At 35.9% G+C, this 25,152-nt stretch overlaps 1 protein-coding gene and 1 pseudogene across 1 annotated transcript in view; both read left to right on the forward strand.

Moving 5' to 3' along the window:
• Positions 1-21,748, forward strand: part of EPHX4 (epoxide hydrolase 4) — a 43,849-nt gene extending 22,101 nt beyond the window's left edge. The window contains exons 5-7 of the mRNA XM_043575563.1: positions 314-417; positions 4,737-4,885; positions 20,234-21,748. Coding sequence (XP_043431498.1) covers positions 314-417; positions 4,737-4,885; positions 20,234-20,465 — 485 coding nt within the window. The 3' untranslated portion in view covers positions 20,466-21,748. The remainder of the gene's footprint in view (positions 1-313; positions 418-4,736; positions 4,886-20,233) is intronic.
• Positions 21,749-22,506: 758 nt separating this feature from the next.
• On the forward strand, positions 22,507-24,490 carry LOC122479423 (annotated as a pseudogene).
• Positions 24,491-25,152: the final 662 nt, after the last annotated feature.

Here is a 25,152-nt window from a genome sequence, read left to right on the forward strand (position 1 = left end):
AGTGTGAGGTCACTGATAATAACCTTGGAGAAAAGGCAATGTCATTTGGGTTTCCTGTTCCCTTCTGAGTCAAGACTTTATATAATGAAATTTTCTTTTTATTTTAAGTGCTATAAATTTTCTAAATACTAGAAATGTCCCTAATAAAATATAAGAACATAGAAATTGTTCCAAAGAGAAAAATACAGAAGGCTTATTTGTGGATTCTTTTATGGGATCATCTCAAAGGTGAACTTGCCTTGAAAAGAAGCTCTTTCAATAGTAAGTAATTTATACCCCTTGGATAAGGTCTAACATGGCATTTTAATTTCAGAATATATTTTACGACACCCTGCCCAGCTGTTCAAATCCAGCCATTATTACTTCTTCCAAATACCATGGTTCCCAGAATTTATGTTCTCAATAAATGATTTCAAGGTAAGTCAAACATGGTGATGGATGTTAACTAGATTTATTGTGGTGATCATTTTTGAAATTATACAAATATTTAATCATTATGTTGCACACCTGAAACTAATATAATGTTATGTGTCAATTATACCTCAATAATAAAGTTGAAAAACTGGAGTCCAAGAGGATGACATAGTTAGGAAGTTAAAAATAAAATAAAGATAGACAGCAGCACTAGAAAAAGAAGGAAAGAAAAGAAATAACTGGTCCTGTTTATGTCATTTGTTTAAAATAATCATTTATTGATTGTTATTTGCTGAAAAATGAAAATGAAAAATATTTTAAAGTCCATCCTTCAGAAAGAAAAATAGACAAATGCTAACATTTAATAAATGCTTCTAAGACCTCATCTATAGGCTTACTTATTTTTACAGTCTCTGTATATTTGAGTGCCTGGTTGTTGCTCAATTTTTGTTGAGAGCCTGTATCCCTATAGGCAAACCTCTTTTTAGAGAACATTCCATGGGAAGACAAGGGAATATGAATACCAGGTGAGAGAATTTGACACGGCAGAAGTCGAGGCCCTTGAGTGCAAACAAAACCCTGAAACAAAGTAAACATGAGGGTTTTGGTGTACCCTATACACCTACCACCAGGAGTCATATATTGTATCTATTTCCTGGAAGTTTATTGAATGCTTTTTGTGTACCTAACGCGGTATTAGATATTTAAGGAGGCTTAAAAAAGACAGTATTGTTTTACCTGGAAAAACTTCTGCAGATAAGGACTTTTTAAAAACATAACTCCAATGCCATTATCAAACCTAACAAAATGAATACTTACTCCTTACTATCATTTAATACCTATTCAAATTTCCTTAACTGTCTCAATTATTTTTTTTTCCAATTTTGGACAACTTTATTTGGGGTACAAAAAAATCTGCACAAATTTTAGACTGTGTTAAAATTTCCAACAAGAGATTTGCTAAATGAGAGCTTCATTTGCTATTTAAGTATTAGTCTCTGGTACTATCAATCTTTGAACAGGTTATGATCAACTGTCTTTGTACACTTTATTTGTTTGAATTAGGAGCCAAACAAGGTCCACACATTATATTTGATTGTTGTAGTTTTTTCAGTGTATAACAGTTCCTTCTTATTTTTTTAACACTTTTGTTTCCTGAAGAAATTTGGTCATTTGTCCTGGGGAATGATCCACATTTTGGATTTGGCTGACTACTTTATCATGGTGTTATTTAACTTTTTCTGCTAATTCTTATTTCTCATGCTTCATGGATGTTACTAATCTAGAGGCTTGGTTAAACTGAGTTTTCATTTGACAAGAATACTCGTAGGTGGTGCTGTGTATTTCCTAATGCATCACATCAGGGAAGCACATAAGGTCTAGTTGTTTCAGTTTTAGTAACACTAACAGTGACCAGTGGGCTCATGAGTTGTCGGCTTATCTAAATTTCCTAACAACCTGCCACCAAATAATTTTAGCATATCTTGATCATCATTGCCCACATCCGTATTTCATTAGAATCTGCAAAATGGTGATTTTTCTATTTCTATCATCTTTTCCTGCTCTTATTAACTGGAATCCTTCCTTAAAGAAGAATGGTCCACATCTACTGTTTGGTTATTCTGAAATACAGTTCACACAAAAGTTCACACAAAAGAGTGGCAGGTCATTCTTTATCTTTATAAACAACTTCCAGAGCAATGACTCGGTGTCCTAGAAATTTCCAGTGATAACCAATGAAGTTTTCTTTTTTACTATATCATTAGGAGCTCATGAGTTTCAAAAAATATATTTGACATGTATCACTCAATTACAGTCATTCTTTTTGATGCTCAGATTGTCTCATATTAGGCAATATGGCATAACAGTCAAGTGGAAACTCCTTCACGTTGGCTCCTATGTCCTTTTGACATAAATCCTTCAGTCAGTAATAGCTTAGTTTCTTAATGTCCTAGGGTCATATTTTATTCCCTGCCCCAGATCTGGAATCAATCATTTATTGAAGGAACTCTGGCTCCTATTAGTCGGAAATGGTCTGGGTGTCAAGGTGATTATTGTTACTGGGTTTTTATTGCTTCTACATCTTTCTGTTGGACAGAATTTATACATACATATTTTTTAGAGAGAAAAAAATAATGTGTTCTTATTCATATTTCCAAGCAAAATTAGGACCACAGAATTTTACTTAACTTTCATATTTTGTAAAAAGCAAGTATATGGTTCAAGTCAAAACTCTAATACAAGGCACAGAGAGGTCTTGCTTAGGCCTCTGTTTCCTACCATCTTATTTCCTCCTCTTCCACAGAAACTATTCTCGTTAATTTTTGTTTCATTTTTTTATTGTTTCTTTTTGAAAATATAAGGAGATGTGTATATATTTGTCTACTCCTTCTTACACAAAAGGTGGTAACATACTATAAATACTGTTTTCCACCCTTTCTATTTTTTCCCCCACTTAAAGATATGTTCTGGGGGTCAGCTACTCTATATTAGCACATAATCATCTCCATCTTCTCTTGGAGTAGTTAGAATGCATAATACACCACTGTGTGGCTATATCATAGTTTATTCAACTAACGCCCCACTGATGGACATTTTTTATTTCCTGTCTTTTGCTACTGCAAATAATGTTTCAATTAATCACCTTTTGCATAAATCATTTCATATTTTTGCAGGTGTGTTTGGGGGGTCAGAGATCTGCATTTTATTTTATTTTTTTAATGTTTATTTTTGAGAGAGAGAATGGGGGAGGGGCAGAAAGAGAGAGAGACAGACAGACAAACAGAGGTTCCTAAGCAGACTCTGTGCTGAGAGCAGAGAAGAGAGCCTGCTGTGGGTCTCAAACTACAAATTAGGTTATCATGACCTGAGCAAAAGTCCTGACGCTTAACCGACTGACCACCCAGTCGCTCCCAGGGATCTGCATTTTAAACAAGAATCCTAATGATTCTGATGCAGGTGATTTAGATCTACACGTTGAGAAACACTAGTATAGAGCAGTGTTTTTCAGTTGTGGGTGGGGGCCCATTAGTGAGTCACAAAATCAGTTTAGTGGCTTGAATTTGAGTTTTTTAAAAAATAAAGTAGAACAGAAGTGAATTGAAAATATCAGTACACACTATAATAAGAGTAAGGGATATTTCTTTAAAAAATTTTTTTTCATGTTTTTTATTTTTGAGAGAAGGAGAGACAGAGGGTGCGAGGGCAAGGGGCAGAGAGAGAGGGAGACACAGACTCCCAAGCAGGCTCCAGGCTCTGAGCTGTCAGCACAGACTCGGGGCTCAAACTCATGAACCATGAGATCATGACCTGAGCCAAAGTCAGACACTTAACTGACTGAATCACCCTAGCGCCCCTCTAGATTCTACTTTTAAATCCTGTTTTCTTTTTGCTTTTTTAAAAAAATTTTAACGTTTATTTAGTTTTGAGAGACAGCACAAGCGGGAGAGGGGCAGAGAGAGAGGGAGACACAGAATCCAAAGCAGGCTCCAGATTCTGAGCTGTCAGCACAGAGCCCAATGTGGGGCTCAAACCCCCAAACTGTGACATCATGACCTAAGCCAAAGTTGGATGCTAAACCGACCTAGCCACCCAGGATCTCAAGAGATATTTCTTTAAACTTTTGTTTCAGAAAAGTATGTGTATGAGTCTGAACTGGATCATGACATATAATGTGTTTGTTACTCTGGATTATAGTCCAAAAAAGTTCAAACAATTGTTGGGGGAGTAGATTGTCAGTAAACAGATAAACTACTATTAGCTAGAATATTAGGGAAGACTTTAGGGTAGCAATGGTATCTGAACTTAGCCTTATAGAATGTGAATAGGCACCAAGAACATAGGTTGCTTTTCATAAGCGTAAAGTGTACATGGGGTATTAGAAGGGAAGAATACCGGGGTGCCTGGGTGGTTCAGTCGGTTGAGCGTCCGACTTCAGCTCAGGTCACGATCTCGGGGTCTGTGAGTTCGAGCCCCGCGTCGGGCTCTGGGCTGATGGCTCGGAGCCTGGAGCCTGGAGCTTCCAATTCTGTGTCTCCCTCTCTCTCTGCCCCTCCCCCGTTCATGCTCTGTCTCTCTCTGTCTCAAAAATAAATAAACGTAAAAAAAAAATTTTTTTTTTAATTAAAAAAAAAAGAAGGGAAGAATACCAAAAGTAAAGCCAGGAAAGCAAAAATGTATATAGTGTGTAAACAGGTCTCCTACCTGGCTAGAGCAGAAATGGGAAGTTGTCACTGACACTAACCATCATTCTCTTTCAAAAGCCAAAGGTTTATTGTTAGGTAACTAAAAAGTTTTAATTATTTTCTTTTCACTTAAATTAGGCTTTGAAACATCTGTTTACCAGTCACAGCACTGGTATTGGAAGAAAAGGGTGTCGATTAACCACAGAAGATCTTGAGGCTTATATTTATGTCTTCTCCCAGCCTGGAGCATTAAATGGTCCAATTAACCATTACCGAAATATCTTCAGGTCAGTATAATTTCTTTTTAGTTAAATAAAATATTCATTCCCTAAAGAGCCAATATTTTATTTATTTATTTTTCACAAATATTACTTAAATTCCAGCTATTTAGGGGCACCTGGGTGGCTCAGTTGGTTAAGCCTTCGACTCTTGATTTCAGCTCAGGTCATGATCTCAGGGTTCGTGGGATTGAACGCCGCATCAGGCTCTGTGCTGTCCATGCTGGTTGGGATTCTCTCAGTCCTCTTTCTAGTCTTTCTCTGCCTCTTCCCTCAGTTGCATGCTTGTATACACATGTGCACACACCCTCTCTGTCTCTCTCAAAATAAATAAACATTAAAAAAATTCTAGCTAGTTAACATACAGTGTAATATTAGTCTCAGGTGTAGAATTTAGTGATTCATCACTTACATACAACACCCAGTGCTCATCATAAGTGCCCTTCTAAATACCCATCACCTATTTAACCCATTCCCCCACATACCTTCCCCCCAGTAACCCTCAGTTTGTTCTCTATAGTTAAGCATCTGTTTCTTGGTTTGGCTCTCTTTTCTCCCCCTCTAAGTTCATTTGTTTTGTTTCTTAAATTCCACATAAGAGTGAACTCAGATGACATTTGTTTTTCTATGACTGATTTTGCTTAGCATAATACTCTCGAGCTCCAGCCACATTGTTGCAAATGGCAAGATTTTGTTCTTTTTTTATGGCTGAGTAATATTCCATTGTATGTATATATACCACATCTTTATCCATTCAACAGTCAATGTTTGAATGTTCAGTCAATGTTTCAGTTCTTTCCATAATTTGGCTATTGTTGAAATTAACAACAGGTGTCGGTGAGGATGTGCAGAAAGGGGAACCCTCTTACGCTGTTGGTAGGAATGAAAACTTGGTGCAGCCACTCTGGAAAACAGTATGGACTTTCCTCAGAAAGTTAAAAATAGAACTACTTTACAATCCACCAATTGCACGATTAGGTATTTTCCCAAAGGATACAAAAATACTAATTTGAAGGGATACATGCACCCTGATGTTTATAGCAACATTATAAACAACAGCCAATATTTTATTATTATCTTTTTGGTTTATTTGTTTGTTTTGAGAGAGAGACCACAGGCAGGGAAGGAGCAGAGAGGGAGAGAGAGAATCCCAAGCAGGCTCCGAGCTGTCAGTGCAGAGCCCAATGTAGGGCTCAATCTCACAAACCATGAGATCATGACCTGAGCTGAAACCAAGAGTTGGATGCTTAACTGGCTGAACCACTCAGGAGCCCCGTCAATATTTTATTTTTAAGATTAAGTTCACAGTTTATCCAAAGACTCAAAAGTGTTCATTTTGTAAGTTACATAGTCTTTTTTCTAGGGAAAACTTTAAACATATGGAAAAGTAGAAAGAAGAATATAATGGAATCCCCATATAGTTGTCACTTGTTTTATCCATAACTATATCCACTTCTTATTTACCTTTGGATTATTGTGAATAGATGTATGTTTGTAATCATATTTTTAATGATTATTATTCAATAAATACATATTAAGGACTTTGTATGTTCTAGTCTATGCCAACACTCAGGATATAGTATTGAACAAAATGAGACAAAGGTCCCTGATCACTAGCCAAGTGGGGAAAACAGACATCAACTGTATAACCACAGTAATGAATATATGGTTATAAACAAACAAAGACCATGATAGAAAGGGATAAGAACTGAGCAAATGATGTTTGAACAGAGAAATAGAGGATGAGTTACATATTGACTGAATAAAGTTGGGGTCAGAGGAATTAGCATTTCAGGAAAAGGAAACAGCATGTACCAAAGCAGTGTGGGAAGGTAAGAGAGTTGTGGTTTTAAATAATACAGTGAAGGCCATTGTAGCTAGAGCACAGAAAAAGAAAATAAAATGAGAATGGGTCCAAGAGAAGGCAGTGGCTGGTCTTACAGAGCCACGTAGACCATATTAAGTACTTAAGACCCATGAATGTAAAGCTAGTAAATGAGCATTTCAAGCAGAAAAGAGTAACAATCTAATCTGTATTTGTATACATTCATTCAATGTGAGGAAACTGCAGTGGTCCAGGCTAAAGATGATGGTAGCCTGAAATAGCCTGAAGGCAGTGGAGATGGGGAGAATGGGTAGATTTAAGAGATATTTAAGAGGAAAATTGACAGGGATTGGTGATGGGTTAGATGGGCGGGGGTGGAGGGTCGGGGAAGGAATGAGAAGAGGGGTATCAAGGATGGCTCCTGAATTTTTGGCTTGAACAGCTATATGGATATAGCTCATGCCATTCACTGAGGCAGAAAACACTAGAAGAGAACTGGTTTTGAGGAGAAGGTCATAAACTTTTTTGACCTTAAACTAGTTGAGTTTGATGTGGTATCTTAAATATTCAAATAGGCAGATAGATACAAGGGTTTGGAATTCAAAGGAGAGAATCTGTGATGAAGTTATGTAAAATCTTGGTGTTGCTGATATACACAAATGAAGCTTTTGCTCAGAGTATATTGTCTAGGGAGAAAGTATAGAATGAAAGACAAGATATGGAGATTTGTCTGTTCAGGTTTGGACTCTAGACAGGAGAAAAAGATTTTCCTTGGGAATTAGCCACCACAGCCTGCCTTGAAAAGGTTTAGAGCCTTGAATATATGTTACCTCCATAACACTAGAATCTCAGGGAAATATATTTCAATATCATCATAAGCTGGTAACACTTCCAAGCAAGCCTGGTAGAAACAAAGACAGAATTTCTCTGGAGGATACATCTCAACTCAGACTTACAATACTCCCACAGGTAGAGTCCCCTGAAGATGAGTTCATAATCCAAATTACAAAAAATACTAATCCACCATTAATGAGTCAGAATACAGTTGCAGTAGAACTCTTACAAGTTTCAAATACTACAACAGAGATTATAAAGTATGTTTAAATCATTAAATATGTGAAAGAATAAAAATTATGAGAAAAGAATAAGGAAATATCAAGACAGACTGGAAAAAGCTGAAAAAGAACTTCTGGAAATGAAAAATATGGCTATTGAAATCTAAAATTCCATAAGTGAGTTAAATAGCAGATCAGACAAGCTAAAAAGAATTATGAATTAGAAGATAGCTCTGAAAAAATTACTTAGAATATAGCTTAGAGAGATAAAGAAGTGAAAATATAAAACGTTATATTTGACATAGAGGGTAAAATTAGAAATCATATATTGGGGTGCCTGGGTGGCTCAGTTGGTTAAGCATCTGACTTTGGTTCATGGTTTGTGAGTTCAAGCCCCACATTAAGCTCTATGCTGACAGGATAGAGCCTGCTTGGGATTCTCTCTCCCTCTCTCTCTCTCTCTCTCTCTCTCTCACTCTCTCACTCTCCCCCACTTGTGCTCTCTCTCTTTCTCTCAAACCAAAAAAATTATATAGATAGGTGATGGATAGAATTAGATACACATACATATATATAGATGCTAAGAATTTTTTTCTAGTAAAATAAAATAATGCAAATAGAATGTATTATTTTCAAACCAGTAGAGGGTGACAAGATAACTATCAATTCAAAAGAAGGCAGGTAAGAGAAAAGGGAAGCAAAGTACAGTCAATAGCACAAAATAAGATGTCAAAATCAATTTAAATATGTCAGTAAGCACAATAAATATGAATGTATTAAACTTTCCAGTTAAAAAATAAAATATCAGATTGGATTGAGTCACAAAGCATAAGGACATAAAAAGTTGATAGTAGGAAGGTAGAAAAAAGTTATAGTGGGTGTTTTATTGGTTGATTAATTGATTTTATTTTTAAGTAATCTTTACATCCAACATGAGGTTTGAACTTAACAATGCCAAGATCAAAAGTTGCATGTTCCACTGACTGAGCCAGCCAGGTGCACCTAAAGAAATTGTTATTTTATTTTATTTTATTTTTTAATGTTTATTTATTTTGGAGAGAGTGTGTGTGGGTGGGAGAGGGGCAGAGAGAAAGGGAGAGAGAGAGAACCCCCAGCAGGCTCTATGCTCAGCATGGAGCCTGAAGTGGAGCTTGATCTCATGACCATGAGATCATGACCTGAGCCAAAATCAAGAGTAGAATACTTAATCAACTGTGCCTACCCAGGTGCCCCAAAGGTGTTATTTTAAATAAAACAAAATCAAATTATTTGAATACAAAATCCAAGGGCAGTCAAGAGATTATATAAATGAGGGGAGAAGAGGTAAACCGAAACCTTTTTCTGACTAACAATAACAACAAAAAATTTACAAATATAAATGTAAATATCATCGATAAAACAGAGATGTTAATTTAAAAGGTATTTGTAGGTACCCATTTATCGAGCAAGGCAATGATTGACATTGCAGAGGCTGCAGGTTACATCTCATAGGATATAGCAACATTGTCTCAAGTCCATGTTTTGTCATTTGTTGTTTGTTTTTTACAAACAACATTTGTAAAGAGAATTATAAGAGAAAATAGAACAATATATTTTCATACAAGCTTAAATTTTGAACAGGAGATAAAAATAATAGTTTTTAAATGTTCTTGATTTACCTGTTTATCAAAAATCTAGCTTTGTGATACAAAACAATTAGCTACAAGGAAAAAGAGGAAAATATTCTGATGTTTCTCAAGTTATTTTACTAACATTTGTTCATTAGAGGATCTGCATTCTCAAGAGTAAGCTCTAGAATCCTGCTAATTAGCATGGAGAGAGAGAGAAAAAAAAAGCAGGCCTGTGAAGGTCAAAACTTACAATTTTATATAAAGGTGAAAGTTTTAAACTAGATTGCAATAGGTTAAATCTAGCCAGGTCAAGGTCATATGGAATCTTCTGGAAGGTCACTTGACTCCCTCTAATGCTTCTTTATGTTAGGGTAATCGAGCCCAAGTACATAATTAAAAATGGTTATACGATATATAATGACTATACATAAGGTATAGTACATATACTCAGGTATGGAAATCACTGTCATTTGTCACCCTTCCCAGGACCATAGACTCATCCAAGGACTCTCCAAAATTTGGAGTTAAGGAACCAGAATGAATGAACTAGGAATTAGATTAGTTATAGGATCTAACCTGCAAAAAGATAAATAAGTCTAAACTTATAACAAAGTACCAAATAATAAAGCAAAACTGACACAAGGGAAAATGACAAATCCATAATCACTATTAGAGATTTTAACCCACCTCTCTCAAAAATTAATCAAGCAGGGAAAAAATAATAATAAAAATGTGAAAGATTTGAACAACCCAATTAACATCTTTGATCTGATGAACAAATCTAGTATCCTGCATCCAATAATTAGAAAATATATACTATTTTTAAGCACATAGAAATGTTTACAAAGGTTGATTACATACTGGACTAGAGAGTAAATCCTAACCAATACCAAGGGATCAGTGTCATATGGATGTGTTCTCTGAACACAATGCAATTAGAAATTAACAATCACACAAACTTCTAAAAAATTCCATATATTCAGAAATTTTAAAAACTTCTAAATTACTCTTGGCTATGATCCAGGTATTTACCCAAAGAATACAAAAATACTAATTAAAAGGGATACATGTGCCCTGATGTTTATAGCAGTATTATCTACAGTAGCCAAATTATGAAATAGCCCAAGTGTCCACTGATTGATGAGTGGATAAAGAAGATGTGGTATATATATACAAGGGAATATTACTCAACCAAAAAAGAATGAAATCTCACCATTTGCCAGGACGTGAATGGAGCTAGAATGCTAAGTGAATTAAGTCAGTCAGAGAAAGACAAATACCATATGATTTCACTCATATGCAGAACTTAAGAAACAAATGAGCAAAGGGGAAAAATAGGGAGAAAGACAAACCAGGAAATAGATTCTTAACTATAGAGAACAAACTGATGGTTACCCAAGGGGAGGTGGGTGGGGAGCTGGGTGAAGTAGATGATGGGGATTAAGGAGAACGCTTGTGATGGGCATAGGTGTTGTATGGAAGAGCTGAATCACTATATTGTACACCAGAAAATAATATAATACTATGTGTTAACTGGAATTTAAATAGAAACTTTAAAAAAATTACTCATGGATCAAAAAAGATCATAATGGAGGAGTGCCTGGGTGGCTCAATTGGTTAAATGTCTGACTCTTGATTTCAGCTCAGGCCATGATCTCACGCTTTGTGAGATCAGCTCTGCATTGGGCTCCATGCTGACAGCACAGAGCCTGCTTGGGATTCTCTCTCTGCCCTTTCCCACTTGCACATGTGTGCATGTGCACTCTCACTCAAAAAAAAGAGACATTAAAAAAAATCATAATGGAAATTAGTAAAAACTTAGAAAAAATAATAATATCAAAATGCGGAATACAGTTAAAACAATATGTAGGAAGAAATATATTCATAGTTTTCCATGCATATATTAGAAAAGAAGATAGAAAAGAAGATTAGTGACCTAAGAGTACAATTTGAGAAGTTAGGAAAAGAACAATATGTAAAAAAAAATAAATTGGAAGGAAAATAATTTAAATTAGATAAAAAGCAGAAATTAATGCAATCAAAAACAAAGACACAATAGAATCAAAAAATCAAAAGCCGATTCTTTGAAGGTTATTAATATAAACTTCTGCCAAGATTGGTTTTTAAAAAGCATGAATAAACAATATTAGGAAGTAGAAAATAGATATAGCTATAAACACAACAGAGATAAAATATAAAACTTAGGTTAACAAATTTAAGAACTTTGACAAAATGGGCAGTTTTTTAGAAAAATATAGCAACCAAAACTAACTCATGAAGAATTAGAAAACCTAAATAGACATAGCCATTAAAGAAATTGAATTATTAATTTAAAGCACATCTACCCACACAAATAGGCTGAAGTGGCTTTACATGTAAGTTCTAACACAGAACTCCCACTCTAATAGACACTTTTAGACATTATAAAAAGAAGGTATAGGCTTCAGCTCATTATGAAGCTGGTATAACTTTAATACCAAAAGAAGACAAAGATTGTATAAAACTGGAAAATTATAGTTCAAACTACATTATAAATGTAGATCCATAAATTTAAAATAAAATATTTTTGACCTGAATCCAGCATGGATTAAAAATTAAACCAAAGTTAGCATTAAAATTCATTACTTTAAAAAATAAAATTCATTACTCTAATTAGCCACATTAACAGATTAAAAGGAAAAATATGATTATCCAAATAAAGAATGAGCATTTAATAATATTCAACACATATTTATGCAACAGTTCTTAGTGATCTAGGAATAGAGGATGTAAGAGTGGAGCTCAGTTAGGCCACTTAGCCTGAATCTCCTGAAGGGATAGTGTAGGAGATTGACTTTGCTTTACTTAATTTTAGCTATTCAAAGTGTTTTGGAGTGGTTATTTGCACCTGGACAGCTGGTAGGCACATAAAAAGATATTCCAGGAGTCAGGACCAAGAGGATAAAAAACCCACATTAAAAGCAGAAAATACTTTGTGATACTGTCCAATAGCTGTATCTGGATGGGAAACTTTGGGGGATCTGGGAAGTCTTTCCTCTATCTGAGAGAATATGTTATCCCTTGCTTTTAAAATCACCTTTGCAGATTTATTTTCCCTTTGCCATTACACTTGATATTCTCTGTGTCTGTTAGTGTCTTTATATTAATCACAGTATGATTCTATTATGACAACAAAGCAGAAGGGAACTTTGGTCTTAGAAACCTATAGCAAACATCATACTCTATGATGAAACACTAAAAGCATTTTATCTAAAAATAAAGTCTAAAGATAAACTTGCCAACTATAACTGCTTCTATTCACCATTTTGAAGATTTTAGCCACATAAGAAAAAAAAAAAAGAAAAGTGTAAGTATTAGGAAAGAAACAAACAAAGCCATGATAATTCATAGATAATGTGGTTACAATCTAGAAAAAGAATCTACAGAAAAGCTATTTAAACAAAAATAGTTCAGCAAAGTTGATATACATAAATACAATATACAAAAATTATGATCTTATAAATGAACAGTTAGAAAACGTATTTTAAAAATAGATACCCCAGGGCACCTGGGTGGCTCAGTCTGACTCTGGATTTCGGCTCAGATCATGATCTCATGGTTCGTAAAATTGAGCCCTGCACTGGGCTCTGCACTGACAGCACAGCCTGCTTTGGATTCTCCCTCTCCCTCTCTCTCTGCCCCTCCCTCTCTCTCTCTTTTTCTTGCAGAATAAATAAACATTAAAAAAAAATAGATACGCCTACAATAGCAACAACAACAAAATTAGGTGTATAGGAATGACTCTAACAAAAGATTACCTTTATAGATTGTCAAAACTTATTGGAAGTAGTCAAGAATACAGGCTCAGGGCAGTAGATATTTACTAATCAGTAGAGAAGTATTTTAACATTTTAACAATCCATACAGACATGCTGGTATAAACTAGTGAAAATTAGCCCTGGTTTATCATGTTCATGATTGGAAAACTTCAATATCATAAAGTTCTTGATTTCTCACAAACTATTAATTTAATTTAATTTCAATCAAAACTATAGGAAACTTTTTTGAAACTTGAAAAACTGATTCTGAAATTTGTATGAAAGAGCCTAAGGCTGAGAATGGCCAAGATAGTTTTAAAGGAAAGGATAGATGGATGACTAACCCTATTAAATATTAAGGCTTGTAATGAGGCTATAAAATTAGTAAAATATGGCATCGACTCTGGGATAGACAAATTGACTAACAAAACAGAGAAGAAAGCCCAAAAATGGAGCCACACATATGGGAACCTACTATGACAGAACATTTTGAGTCTGTGGTGAAAGATCCTATACATGTTGCTGGAACAATTAGATATCCATATAGAGCCAAATGAAATTAGATCCCTATCTCTTACTAAACAAGAAATAAACCTCAGGGAAATAAAAAACCTAAACATAAGCAAAACTTTCAAATGTTTGGAAGATCAGAAAATGCTTTCATAACTTCAGGTAGGAAAGATTTCTTAAATAAGACATAAACAGCTTAGGGGCGCCTGGGTGGCGCAGTCAGTTAAGCGTCCAACTTCAGCCAGGTCACGATCTCGCGGTCCGTGAGTTCAAGCCCCGTGTCGGGCTCTGGGCTGATGGCTCAGAGCCTGGAGCCTGTTTCCGATTCTGTGTCTCCCTCTCTCTCTGCCCCTCCCCCGTTCATGCTCTGTCTCTCTCTGTCCCAAAAATAAATAAACGTTAAAAAAAAAAATTAAAAAAAAAAGACATAAACAGCTTAAATTATGAAGAAGACTGATAAATTTGCATGAAAATAAAAACATTTATATATCAAATGATATAGAATGAGAGGCAAGTTTAGATGGGGAAACATTGTTTGCAATACACAGTCATGTGCTAACAATATCTAGAGTTTATAAAGAATGCTCCGAATCGATAAAAAGGTAGCCCAATCAAAAAATGGGCAAATATATGAAAAGACAATTCACAGAAGAGGAATTTAATGGTCAATAACATTAAAGATGCCAAATCTTCCTAGTAGTCAGATATAGAACATAGGTTTCACTATTTGTAATAGAGACCTAAAATAATATTATCATAAAAAAAGAAATGTATTTCTCTCACAAGTAAAAGTCTAGGTTGGTTTGTTGGCTTTGCTCCATGAAATCATCAAAACTGTCTCTTTGGTCCGAGACCTAGGCACTTTATGTCTTGTTATTCTGCCATCCCTGGGGTGTCGCCCTTGTTCGTGTGGTCCAAGATGGTTTACCACCATGGCTGCATTTCAGTCAGTGGGAAGAGGGGAGGGGAAGGCATAGTGTACACAACTTAGAAGTTACACACATTGTTTCTCATATCTTCACCTTGCTGCAAGAACTCTGGCAAATGTAGGCAGTCTTTATTCTGGGTATTTTCCCAGATAGAAAACTAGATTTTCTATCACTGTGGTAGAAAGGAAGAGGTTTTAGGGAGCAGTCTCTACCACATCAGGTAAGTGAAAAGTATTCCACTCTCATTCGGTTGGAAATATTTAAACTTTTGAGAAAAGTGTTAGCAGTGATATGGAGCAAAATGAATTCTTACATGCTTCTTTGGAGCATACAATCAGCTCGGAAAACAACCTGACAGTATTGACTAAGGTTGAAGATGTGCATACTCTCTGAAGAAGCAATTCTGTTTTGGGGAATATACTGTAAGAAAACGCTTTCATATGTGCACAAGGGGATGTACAAGAATAAGTTCAATATTATTTGAATTATCAAAATAATTGGAAATTTTTATTTATTTTTAATTTTTGTAATGCTTATTTATTTTTGACAGAGTGGGGGTGCGCACGAGTGCGCCCAAGCCTATGAGTGGGGGAGGGGCAGGGAGTGGGAGACAAAGAAACCGAAGCTGACTCTAGGCTCAGAGCTGTCAGCACAGAGCCCAGCTCACCAACTGTGAGATCATGACTTGAGCCAAAGTCAGACACTTAACCACCTGAGCCACCCAGGCACCCCTTAAATGGTCATTAACAGGAAAATGGATTAATTACGGTATAATCATAAGATGAAATTCTATATAGGAGTAAAAATGATGTAGAACTAAATGTATCATTAATAGATAATCTTAAAAATATAATATTAAGGGGCGCCTGGGTGGCTCAGTCGGTTAAGCAGCCGACTTCGGCTCAGGTCATGATCTCACGGTCTGTGAGTTCAAGCCCCGCGTCGGGCTCTGTGCTGACAGCTCAGAGCCTGGAGCCTGTTTCGGGTTCTGTGTTTCCCTCTCTCTGACCCTCCCCTGTTCATGCTCTGTCTCTCCCTGTCTCAAAAATAAATAAAACGTTAAAAAAATTTTTTTAAATATATATATATGATATTAAGACACAGGTGTGGAAGCTTTTGTACAGTACTATACCATTTATATAGAGTTCTAGAAATGCAAAACACCTCCATATATTGTTTGTAGAAATCTGTGTACTATATTTGGGGATATCTGACAAATAGTACCCCCTTTTCCTGACTAATTTCTGAACAAGTTGAGAAATCAAACAAGGGTCAGTAAATGAAAACCAAAACATCACCTTCATTACTGATTAAGGATAGATTGAAGACTATGGCTTAATATGAGAATGGTCTTGCTAATTCCCTACTGCTAGTCTAAACTTTAGATCAGTTCACTTGTGGAACAGTTTGCAGAACAAACTCGACTTTCTCTGCCTCTCAGGTCACTGCCTTCCGTTATCTGGTAGAGAGAGAGGAGAAAGAGATTAAATCTGTCACCCTAAGCACGTATTACTTGATAGACCCACCTAGTCCAGTACTCTGCACCAACAACTGTCACTCATCGTTCAGGGGTGGGACAAGGATCCAGGAGGGCTTAAGGAAAATCACTATTCAAAGAAACCATAGGAATGAGGGAGAGGTATCTTAATACATAAAGTAAAAATTGAAAAACATCACAGGGATGATAATAACTAAATTCAACCTAGTCATTCCTGCTATGGTAGTAGTTCTCTACAATAGCATGTAAAACAGATGGCAGGACCCTACCATTCAGTCAGTCTGGGGTGGGTCCCAAGCGTTATTTCTGCCAAGTTCACAGATGATGCTGATGCTGCTAGTCTGTTGCCCACACTTTGGGAACCACTGCCTTAGGGTGAGGTGAAGAAAAATGGTATCAAAGAAAGGTCAGCAGAAATATGTTATCATGTTTGCCATGTTTGGCTTCTTAAGCTAGTGGTGATTGTGTGGGTGTGATTATTTTCCACATTATCTTCTTATAGTACTAAAATATTTCCACACACAAAACTAATGGATGGAATGTATAACATTCTGGACACTGCTGCCTTAATACTTACACATCAGCTGATAACTCAGAGTTTGGAAGAGTAACATGGTAAAATCAGACTTATTTGAAATAGGTATGTTAAGATATATTTTGGTAGGTTGAATGATTAACAGTATAGACCGGAAATTGTTACTACCTGTTAACAGTTTTCAGATTTTTCAAATTGCTTCTGTACTAAGGTTAGTCACTTTTAATCAGAAATATTTTATCAAGTGTTTTCCCAGTAAGTTCTTCAGCTTAACATACTCTTCTACAATGATGTTTTGCTTTTTATTTATTTGTTTATTTTATTTATATTGAGGTATAATTGACCTAAAACATTACATTAATTGTAGGTGTACAATGGTTTGATACTTGTATATATTATGAGATAATCACCAGAAGTCAAAATCTGTATACATAGTTATAAAGTTTTTGTGTGTTGAGAATTTTTAAGATCTACTCTCCCAGCAACTTTTAAATATGCAATGGAGTATTACTAACTATAGTCACCATGCTGTACATACTTTCTTTTATATGTAACATATTTCCTGTGAAGTTTAGCAGTTTGAAACCTCAGGACCAGAGAATGTGCTCTTCTTTTAGTTTTCTGGAAACTTCTCCCTTTTAAGTCCAATTTGATCTGGTAAATAATTTATATTTTTCTTTATTTTTTTTTCTTTTCTAAAAAGTTTTAAAATTTTTAAATTCATTTTATTTATTTGTTTATTTTGTTAATTCAACTATAATTACCATATAGTGTTATTTTAGTTTCAGGTGTAAAATATGGTGACTCAACAATTCTATACATTACTCAGTGATCATCATAATAAGTACACTCTTAATCCCTTTCACCTATTTCACCCATCCCCCACCTCCCTCCCCTCTGGCAACTACCAGTTTGTTCTCTATAGTTAAGAGTTTGTTTGTTTGTTTGTTTGTTTGTTTGTTTGTTTGTTTTGATTTGTCTCCTTTTTTCTTTGTTCGTTTTGTTTCTTAAATGTCACATATGAGTGAAGAATTTATATTTTTCTTTGCTTTCTAACTAATTGTCTTTTAAAACTCCTCTTACCTTACTGATTCAATTATGACATGCTCACATATTGTTAAATATGCAGATAACTGTTAGAAACTGTTTTACTTTTGGGTGCGCCTGGGTGGCTCAAGTCAGTTAAGCCTCTGACTCCTGATTTGGGCTCAGGTCATGATCTCACACTTCTTGGGATTGAGCCCCAAGTCGGGCTCTGTGCTAGGAGTGGAGCCTGCTTAAAGATTCTCTCTCTGCCTCTCCCTCCACCCTTATGTGTGCTTGCTCTCTTCCTCTCTCTCTCAAAATAAATAAAGTTTAAGATGTTAAAAAAAAAAGAAAAAATGTTTTACTTTTGAATATTTTATGAGCCCTAGAATTTGAGTGACTTGCAAGTTTGTATAGCAATCCATGTATCAAAATTATGCATAGAATGAATATATTTTCTTTTTTTTTTAATTTTTTTAACATTTATTTATTTTTGAGACAGAGAGAGACAAAGCATGAACGGGGGAGGGTCAGAGAGAGAGGGAGACACAGAATCTGAAACAGGCTCCAGGCTCTGAGCAGTCAGCACAGAGCCCGACGCGGGGCTCGAACTCACAGACAGTGAGATCGTGACCTGAGCCGAAGTCGGACGCTTAACCGACTGAGCCACCCAGGCGCCCCGAATGAATATATTTTCTATTAGTTTACCCATTCACAAATAATTTAATTTTTAGGAGCATTATAACCAAACAATGGCCACCTGCATGAGAGTCAAAAGTTAAGTCCTTAGTGGACATATGTGATATCCTGCACATTCAAGCAGCATCCTATTGACCCCAAGTAGCCACAGTCATGATTTTTGATAACTAGCAAAAATGGAAGTCAGTGCTGCAGAGTGTCTAGTAAGATGTTCATATTCATGCTTAGTCAACAGGATTGTAATTAATACCATCCCACCTTTCTGAAAAAGAGTGTAGCAGTAGCTGTCAAAAGCTTTAAAAATATTTATAGTCTTTTAGCTCACGAATTCCACTTCTAGGGATCTAGCTGAAAGAAATTATCTAAAATGCCAAAAAAGATTTGGGCACAGAATGCTCATTATAGCATCACTTAAAACATCATCCCCTTGTTTTAACTAATGATATAATCTAAAAATATTCATTTATAGGAGAATAGTCATTTATGGGTTATTTATGGGTAATTATACCATAAAATAGTATCTTTTATAATTATTTTTGATATAAAACATTATGAAATGAGAAAATTCTCAAGTTATAATGCAATGTGAAATTTGAATATGGATACTGTATATATATTGTGTATATTTATTGCATTTTATTTATAGTATGGTTTCAACTGTATGCATGGAAAATGGCCAAAAGGTTATCTCTTAATGATGGAATTATGCATGATTTTATTCTTTATACTTTACTTAAGAAAATAAACAATAAAACGTTGTTTTAAAAAGAATCTTCTGGGGTGCCTGGGTGGCTCAGTCAGTTGAACATCTGACTATTGATTTTGGCTCAGATCATGATGACAGAGTTGTGGGGATCAAGCCTCATGTCGGGCTCTGTACTGGGCATGGATGCCACTTGGGATTCTCTCTCTCTCTCTCTCTCTCTCCCTCTGCCTGCCTCTCTCTCTCTCTCTCTCTCTCTCTCTCTCTCTCTATATATATATATATATATAAAATCTTCTTGCAAAATAAATACAGTACTATTTAACGGTAAAACTCAGTCCATATATATTTTCTGACTTCTCAGTTCCAATTTCATATAAAATGCATTATGTTATCTAAAAAACAATTTTGAATATATTTAAAGTGACATCATTTAAAACTCTTTTATGGGGCGCCTGGGCGGCGCAGTCGGTTAAGCGTCCGACTTCAGCCAGGTCACGATCTCGCGGTCCGTGAGTTCGAGCCCCGCGTCAGGCTCTGGGCTGATGGCTCAGAGCCTGGAGCCTGCTTCCAATTCTGTGTCTCCCTCTCTCTCTGCCCCTCCCCCCGTTCATGCTCTGTCTCTCTCTGTCCCAAAAATAAATAAACGTTGAAAAAAAAATTTTTTTTTAATTTAAAACTCTTTTATCACACCACTCAAAAATTCTGGTATCCTTTTAAAGCAAATTATTCCTCATAGTGGTGAATTTCATACTTAATTTATATCCTTCATTATAAATTTTGTTAGCTTCATCCAATTAAAAATTTTATTGAGCCCTTTCTTAAATAGCCTTTTAAATTTTTTATTGTATAGATTGATTGCCTAAAGCAGTGTTTCTCAACCATTCATTCTTTCATCATCACCTCCTTAAGGAGCCATTTTAGATGAGTTTTTTTTTCCCAATTGCTCCCCACCCTATGAAATTTTAATATTTGTTTATATACTGTGTGTATAACCATGATCTATATATAAAGAAAGTAATATTGTTATCACTCTCCCGAGAACCAAATTTCACCCCATTGGTGACAATATTGCTTCCTGTGAGCACGTATGGCCTAAAGGAATACAACGGAAAAATGTTATTTTAATTTTTACAATGAATCTCAAATCCACGTGTTTTGTTTTTATAGCTGCCTGCCTCTCAAACATCACATGGTGACCACTCCAACACTCCTACTGTGGGGAGAAAAAGATGCATTTATGGAGGCTGAGATGGCTGAAGTCACAAAGATTTATGTTAAAAATTATTTCAGGCTAACTATACTGTCAGATGTCAGTCACTGGCTTCAGCAAGAACAACCTGATATAGTGAACAAATTGATATGGACATTTCTGAAGGAAGAAACGAGAAGAAAAGATTGACTTTTCTATATCTTCTATGAGGGATCTGTAATGAAATCTCTAAATAATTTTTAATAATTGTTCATCAACCTCTTTAAGCTTATTAGGAAAAAATTGTTTTAATATGCTTTATCATAAGTATCCTGACAAATCATATTGAAAAAAATCTGAGAATGTGTGAACTTGTAACATGATATCAATTTTCTTCTGTTGAATTTTGCACAGAAAAGCAGCTGCCTTAAAATGTGTGCAATAGTACAAAAAGGACGTTGGGGGAAATGGCTCAGTTTTGGTTTCTTGCATTCTTTGCCCTGTTAACATCTGGTGCCTTTTACAAATGTAAATTAAAGATTAGCTGTGCCATATTTAAAAAAAAGGTAAACCTGCAATGGTATATAAATTTTCATTTTATTGTTCAAAAGTTCTTTTTACTATTTTTCAACCATTAAAAAATTCTATTGTCAAATCTCTTGGATTTATAGTATATTTATTAGTTTGAAGGCAAATATGACTAGAAGAATATGCATTTTTAAAACAGGCCATAATACTACTTACACTGGAAAGCTAATAACAGGTGATGTAGAGATTCTCATGTATACATACATATGTATTAAACATTGCAAAGTAGAAAAGCACATCCAACAAATTACTTGTCTAAATCTTCCAGCTAAATTGGTGAGAGATTTAGACAAAGGATCAAAATGTCCTTTTGCCCCATTAAGGCAACCAGAATTGAATTCAGTATTTCCTATGTGCACTAGAATCTAAGCTCCACAAGGCAGAGTTTTTTACTGTTCTATTAACTGGCATATATCCAGCATCTAGAATAAGGGCCTGGCTCCATTGTAGGCACTCACATATTTGCTTAATGAATAAATAACATATCTGACACATTGCTAGGCACGTGAGGGAAATATAAAAGAAAGACGGCATGGTAACATGGAACTTTCCCTTAAAGAAGCATACACACAACGCAGTTAAATTAAACAAGGATTCAAGAGTAGAAATAAACATTACAAATAAGAATGGGAAGAGTTACAAAATAGAGAATGATACAAGCTCAAGGGAATACTACTCATTCTCTTGGGTTGCTCTCCTTTAGCATGGGAGACAACCAGTAACATCGCCAAATTATGGTTCCATAGAAACTACAACTGTGTTCCTAAACAAGACTAAGTTGGTGAAAAAAATGTATTCCTAAGTGTAGTTCTGACAGTGACAGAAGAAAGTGGAATGTCTCTAAGAATTCTCATCATTGTATCCTAAGCAACTTGTATATATTAATAAAAACCCAATTTTCTGTATACATTGTGCTTGTGCCTCATAATAACATTGCAAGGTACAGAGTATTACCAATTTATAGATGTGAAAATAAGGTTGGCCAATGCCCACAGCATAACTGTTGGAACCAGAATCTGACCTAGATTCAATCTGGTTATAAAGCCTCTAATCTTTCCAGTAAGATAACAGGCTCTGTATCTACACTGCTCTTTCTGTTTTATTGGTAACCTGCTGTGCTCCAATAAATAGAAACATTTCTCAGAAACCTACAATTTGACTTTTAATCCTGGGAAAAGGAAGTTATGTTAGTAATTAGCAAATATAGGAATATCCTATATAGCACTTTCAGAGTTGCAAATTTTACAAGGTATAGAAGAAAGCCTGGTTCACACCAACTTTGATTATGCTTTCCTTTTGATCCTTTCTGAAGGGCAGCAACAAAGGGAGGAATAGGACTTCATTGGCAGTGTATGTTGACCCAGTAAAATAGTCCTGACTTATTTTACTGAAAACTTGTTACTGACAAAGGTGATTTTAGGGTTCGTTGTTGTTACTTAATGTCAGTTTGGAATGCTGACTGGTTCATGTGGACTCATGTTAAGAATATGAATCAAATGTGCCATGGCTAATTCCAGCCTATGATAATGGATATATTCTAATTTTCTATTCATGTGGAAGAGTGCTTGTGACAGATATAAAGGCTCAAGGGTGCCATCAGTTTAACCTCTTAGCATGAAGTGATATTACTGTCTCTGTAGAAATCAATTTGTAGGGAGAGTAAATGAATTTGACTTACCAGCTCCCAAAGCATCTCACAGTAAGTAAACTTTAGTGGTAATGGCATTTAAATGAAAAAGTTGTAATTAATATTCATCTATTTAAATTAACATATCCCTAGTAGGTATATAATATGTCCTTAATATAAATGTCAAAAATTATGTGAAAATAATTTATTAAACATATATGTCAAAAGGAAAACATTTAAAAAAAACAAAAATGATTATACTCTTGATTTGATTCTATTGCACCATTTATCATTTTTAACTTTTCTGATTTTAGAGGTAATTCATCCTCATTTCCTATTAACCCACATTATATCTGAGAGTTCTAATTATGTGTGAACAGAAAGAGCACTTGAATGTGGGGAAGGAGTGCGCTCTGAGGGTTGCCCCCAGATCCAATCTACCCACAGCCTGAGACCACTGAGAAGTTGGCCTCAGGGCTCAGCCAAGCTTGGAATTCGAGGTGCAGGTGTGGGAGTCCACCATGAGTCATGGGATGAGCATGTCGTACCCACCTGCAGTGGCCAACCCCTTCAGGCGGCAGAGGCACCTCAGTTGGTGGCGCTGGGCCTGTCTTATCCTCACTGGGACTGTGCTGGTGCTGGGATGTGAGTCCTGCATCGCCTTCCTCTTTGTTGGCCTCTGGCCAGTGGCCACACTTTCCACCAAGGGCAGTTCTGCTCAACCAGCCAACACCACTACGAGTTGGGGGAAGAAGCAGGTGCAACCAGTCCTCAAATTCTTGTTTCAGTCAACATTCTGTTTAGTGGGGTTCCTGGTTAAAGTGAAGGGGGAAAATGCAACCAGAGATGAGGCTCTCATCTTTGTTACAGTGCCGCACTCCACTTTCTTTGATCCAATTGCCTGTGTGGTGGCAGGGTTACCCTAGATGGTCTAGGCAAGTCAAAACACACAGACCCCAGTGGCTGGAAAACTCCTAATGCCAACACAGCCTCTGCTTGTAACCTGATAGGACCCCAGTTCCAGGAAGAATACATGGAATGAAATCCTGAAGCTATTCACATCTGAAAGGAAGTGGCCACAGATCCTGATTTTCTTGGAAGGAGTGTGAACCAATTGTACCTGTCTGGTCACTTTTAAACTAGGGGACTTCTCTCTGGGTGTTCCTGTGCAGCCAGTGCTACCTAGGTACCTAAACACACTGGACACAGTGACCTAGATCTAGGAGGGGTTTACATGTCTATAGACAGGTTTAGGTCTATATATTGACCTTGAGTCAACTCTTCACCAGAGGAGAAGTGGTGTTCATGCCTATTTATATACAAAATAATCAAGAAAAAAAAAGACACATCCCTTTTGCTGATATAGTGAGGATCAACATGGCAAATGCTCTGAGTGTCTGTGACAAACCATAGTTATGAAGACTGTAGACTAATGATTTTCACAGGTAACCTTTAACTACACATGGAAGATAGTTTGGTGGAATTCACAGAAATTAGCCAGAAATTGAAGTGAGATTGGGATAATATTCATCAGCATCTGGATGAATATGCTGCAATTACAGTTGCCTCTAAGGGAGAGAAGATAGGGCTTGAAGAGTTTGCAAATTATTTAAAAATCCTAATTTCAGAACCCTTAGAACAACTTTTTGCCCCCTTTGACAGGAATAATGATGGTAGCATAGAATTCAGAGAATATGTGATAGGACTGACTGCCCTGTGCAATCCTATCAACACTGAAAAGATTCTACAAATGTCATTTAAGCTTTTTGATCTTGATGAGGTTGGTTTCATAACACAGCAGGAGTTAGTTAGCTGCTACACTTTGGGAAGCCTTTGGAGTGCCAGATCTTGATGTTTCCAGACTCTTTCAGAAAATAGCTGGACAGAATTCAAAATACATATTATACAAGAACTTTAAGAAATTTGCCTGAAGCATCCAGAATATAACAAGTTACTTAATTCATACTTGGACCTCTCCGCAGCCTATATATATTCATTATCACATCAAGTAGCAGTTTAATTGCTGTATTCAAATGTTAAAGTCAGCCCTGAAAATTGTGAAGTTACCTTCCAGAGAGAAACTATGATTGAAATAAAATTATCCTTTGAGGAAAAACACAATAGTTTTTTACTTTCAGCACTTAACTGTGCTATGTATAATATGCTTGAGAAATATATATTTCAATTAGATCTTATAGTACCTATGTTGCTTAATATATGTTTGCTTTAACGTGACTAAAGGTGGAGAACAAGAGGTCTATTCATAAGGGGAGCTAAGATGGTAACATAGTAGGAGGACCCTAGGCTTGTCTCATCCCCTGAACACACCTACATAACTATCAAATCATTCTGAATAGCCAAGAAATCAACCTGAGAACTGACAGGACAAACTGCGCAACTAGAGGGAGATAAGACGCTACACTGAGGAAGGTAGGAAGTGCAGAGACTGAGACGTGGTTTAGGGGAGAAATGGATCAGGAGCACTGCAGAGGGGAGGGAGCTGTGGTCGCAGAGAAAGGCAAATGAGAGTGGAGCACATAGGGGATCACACAAGGAGATCACAAATCATTGTGATCCCAAATCACACATGGAGATCCACAAAGTCATTGGCTGGGAAAATAAGAGGAGTTGATCTTCATGAGTTTTTGTAATCTTTGGGGCTCAAAGACTGGAGTTTTAGAG

Source organism: Prionailurus bengalensis, chromosome C1 (genome assembly GCF_016509475.1).
Source record: "Prionailurus bengalensis isolate Pbe53 chromosome C1, Fcat_Pben_1.1_paternal_pri, whole genome shotgun sequence".
NCBI classification, from domain to species: domain Eukaryota; kingdom Metazoa; phylum Chordata; class Mammalia; order Carnivora; family Felidae; genus Prionailurus; species Prionailurus bengalensis.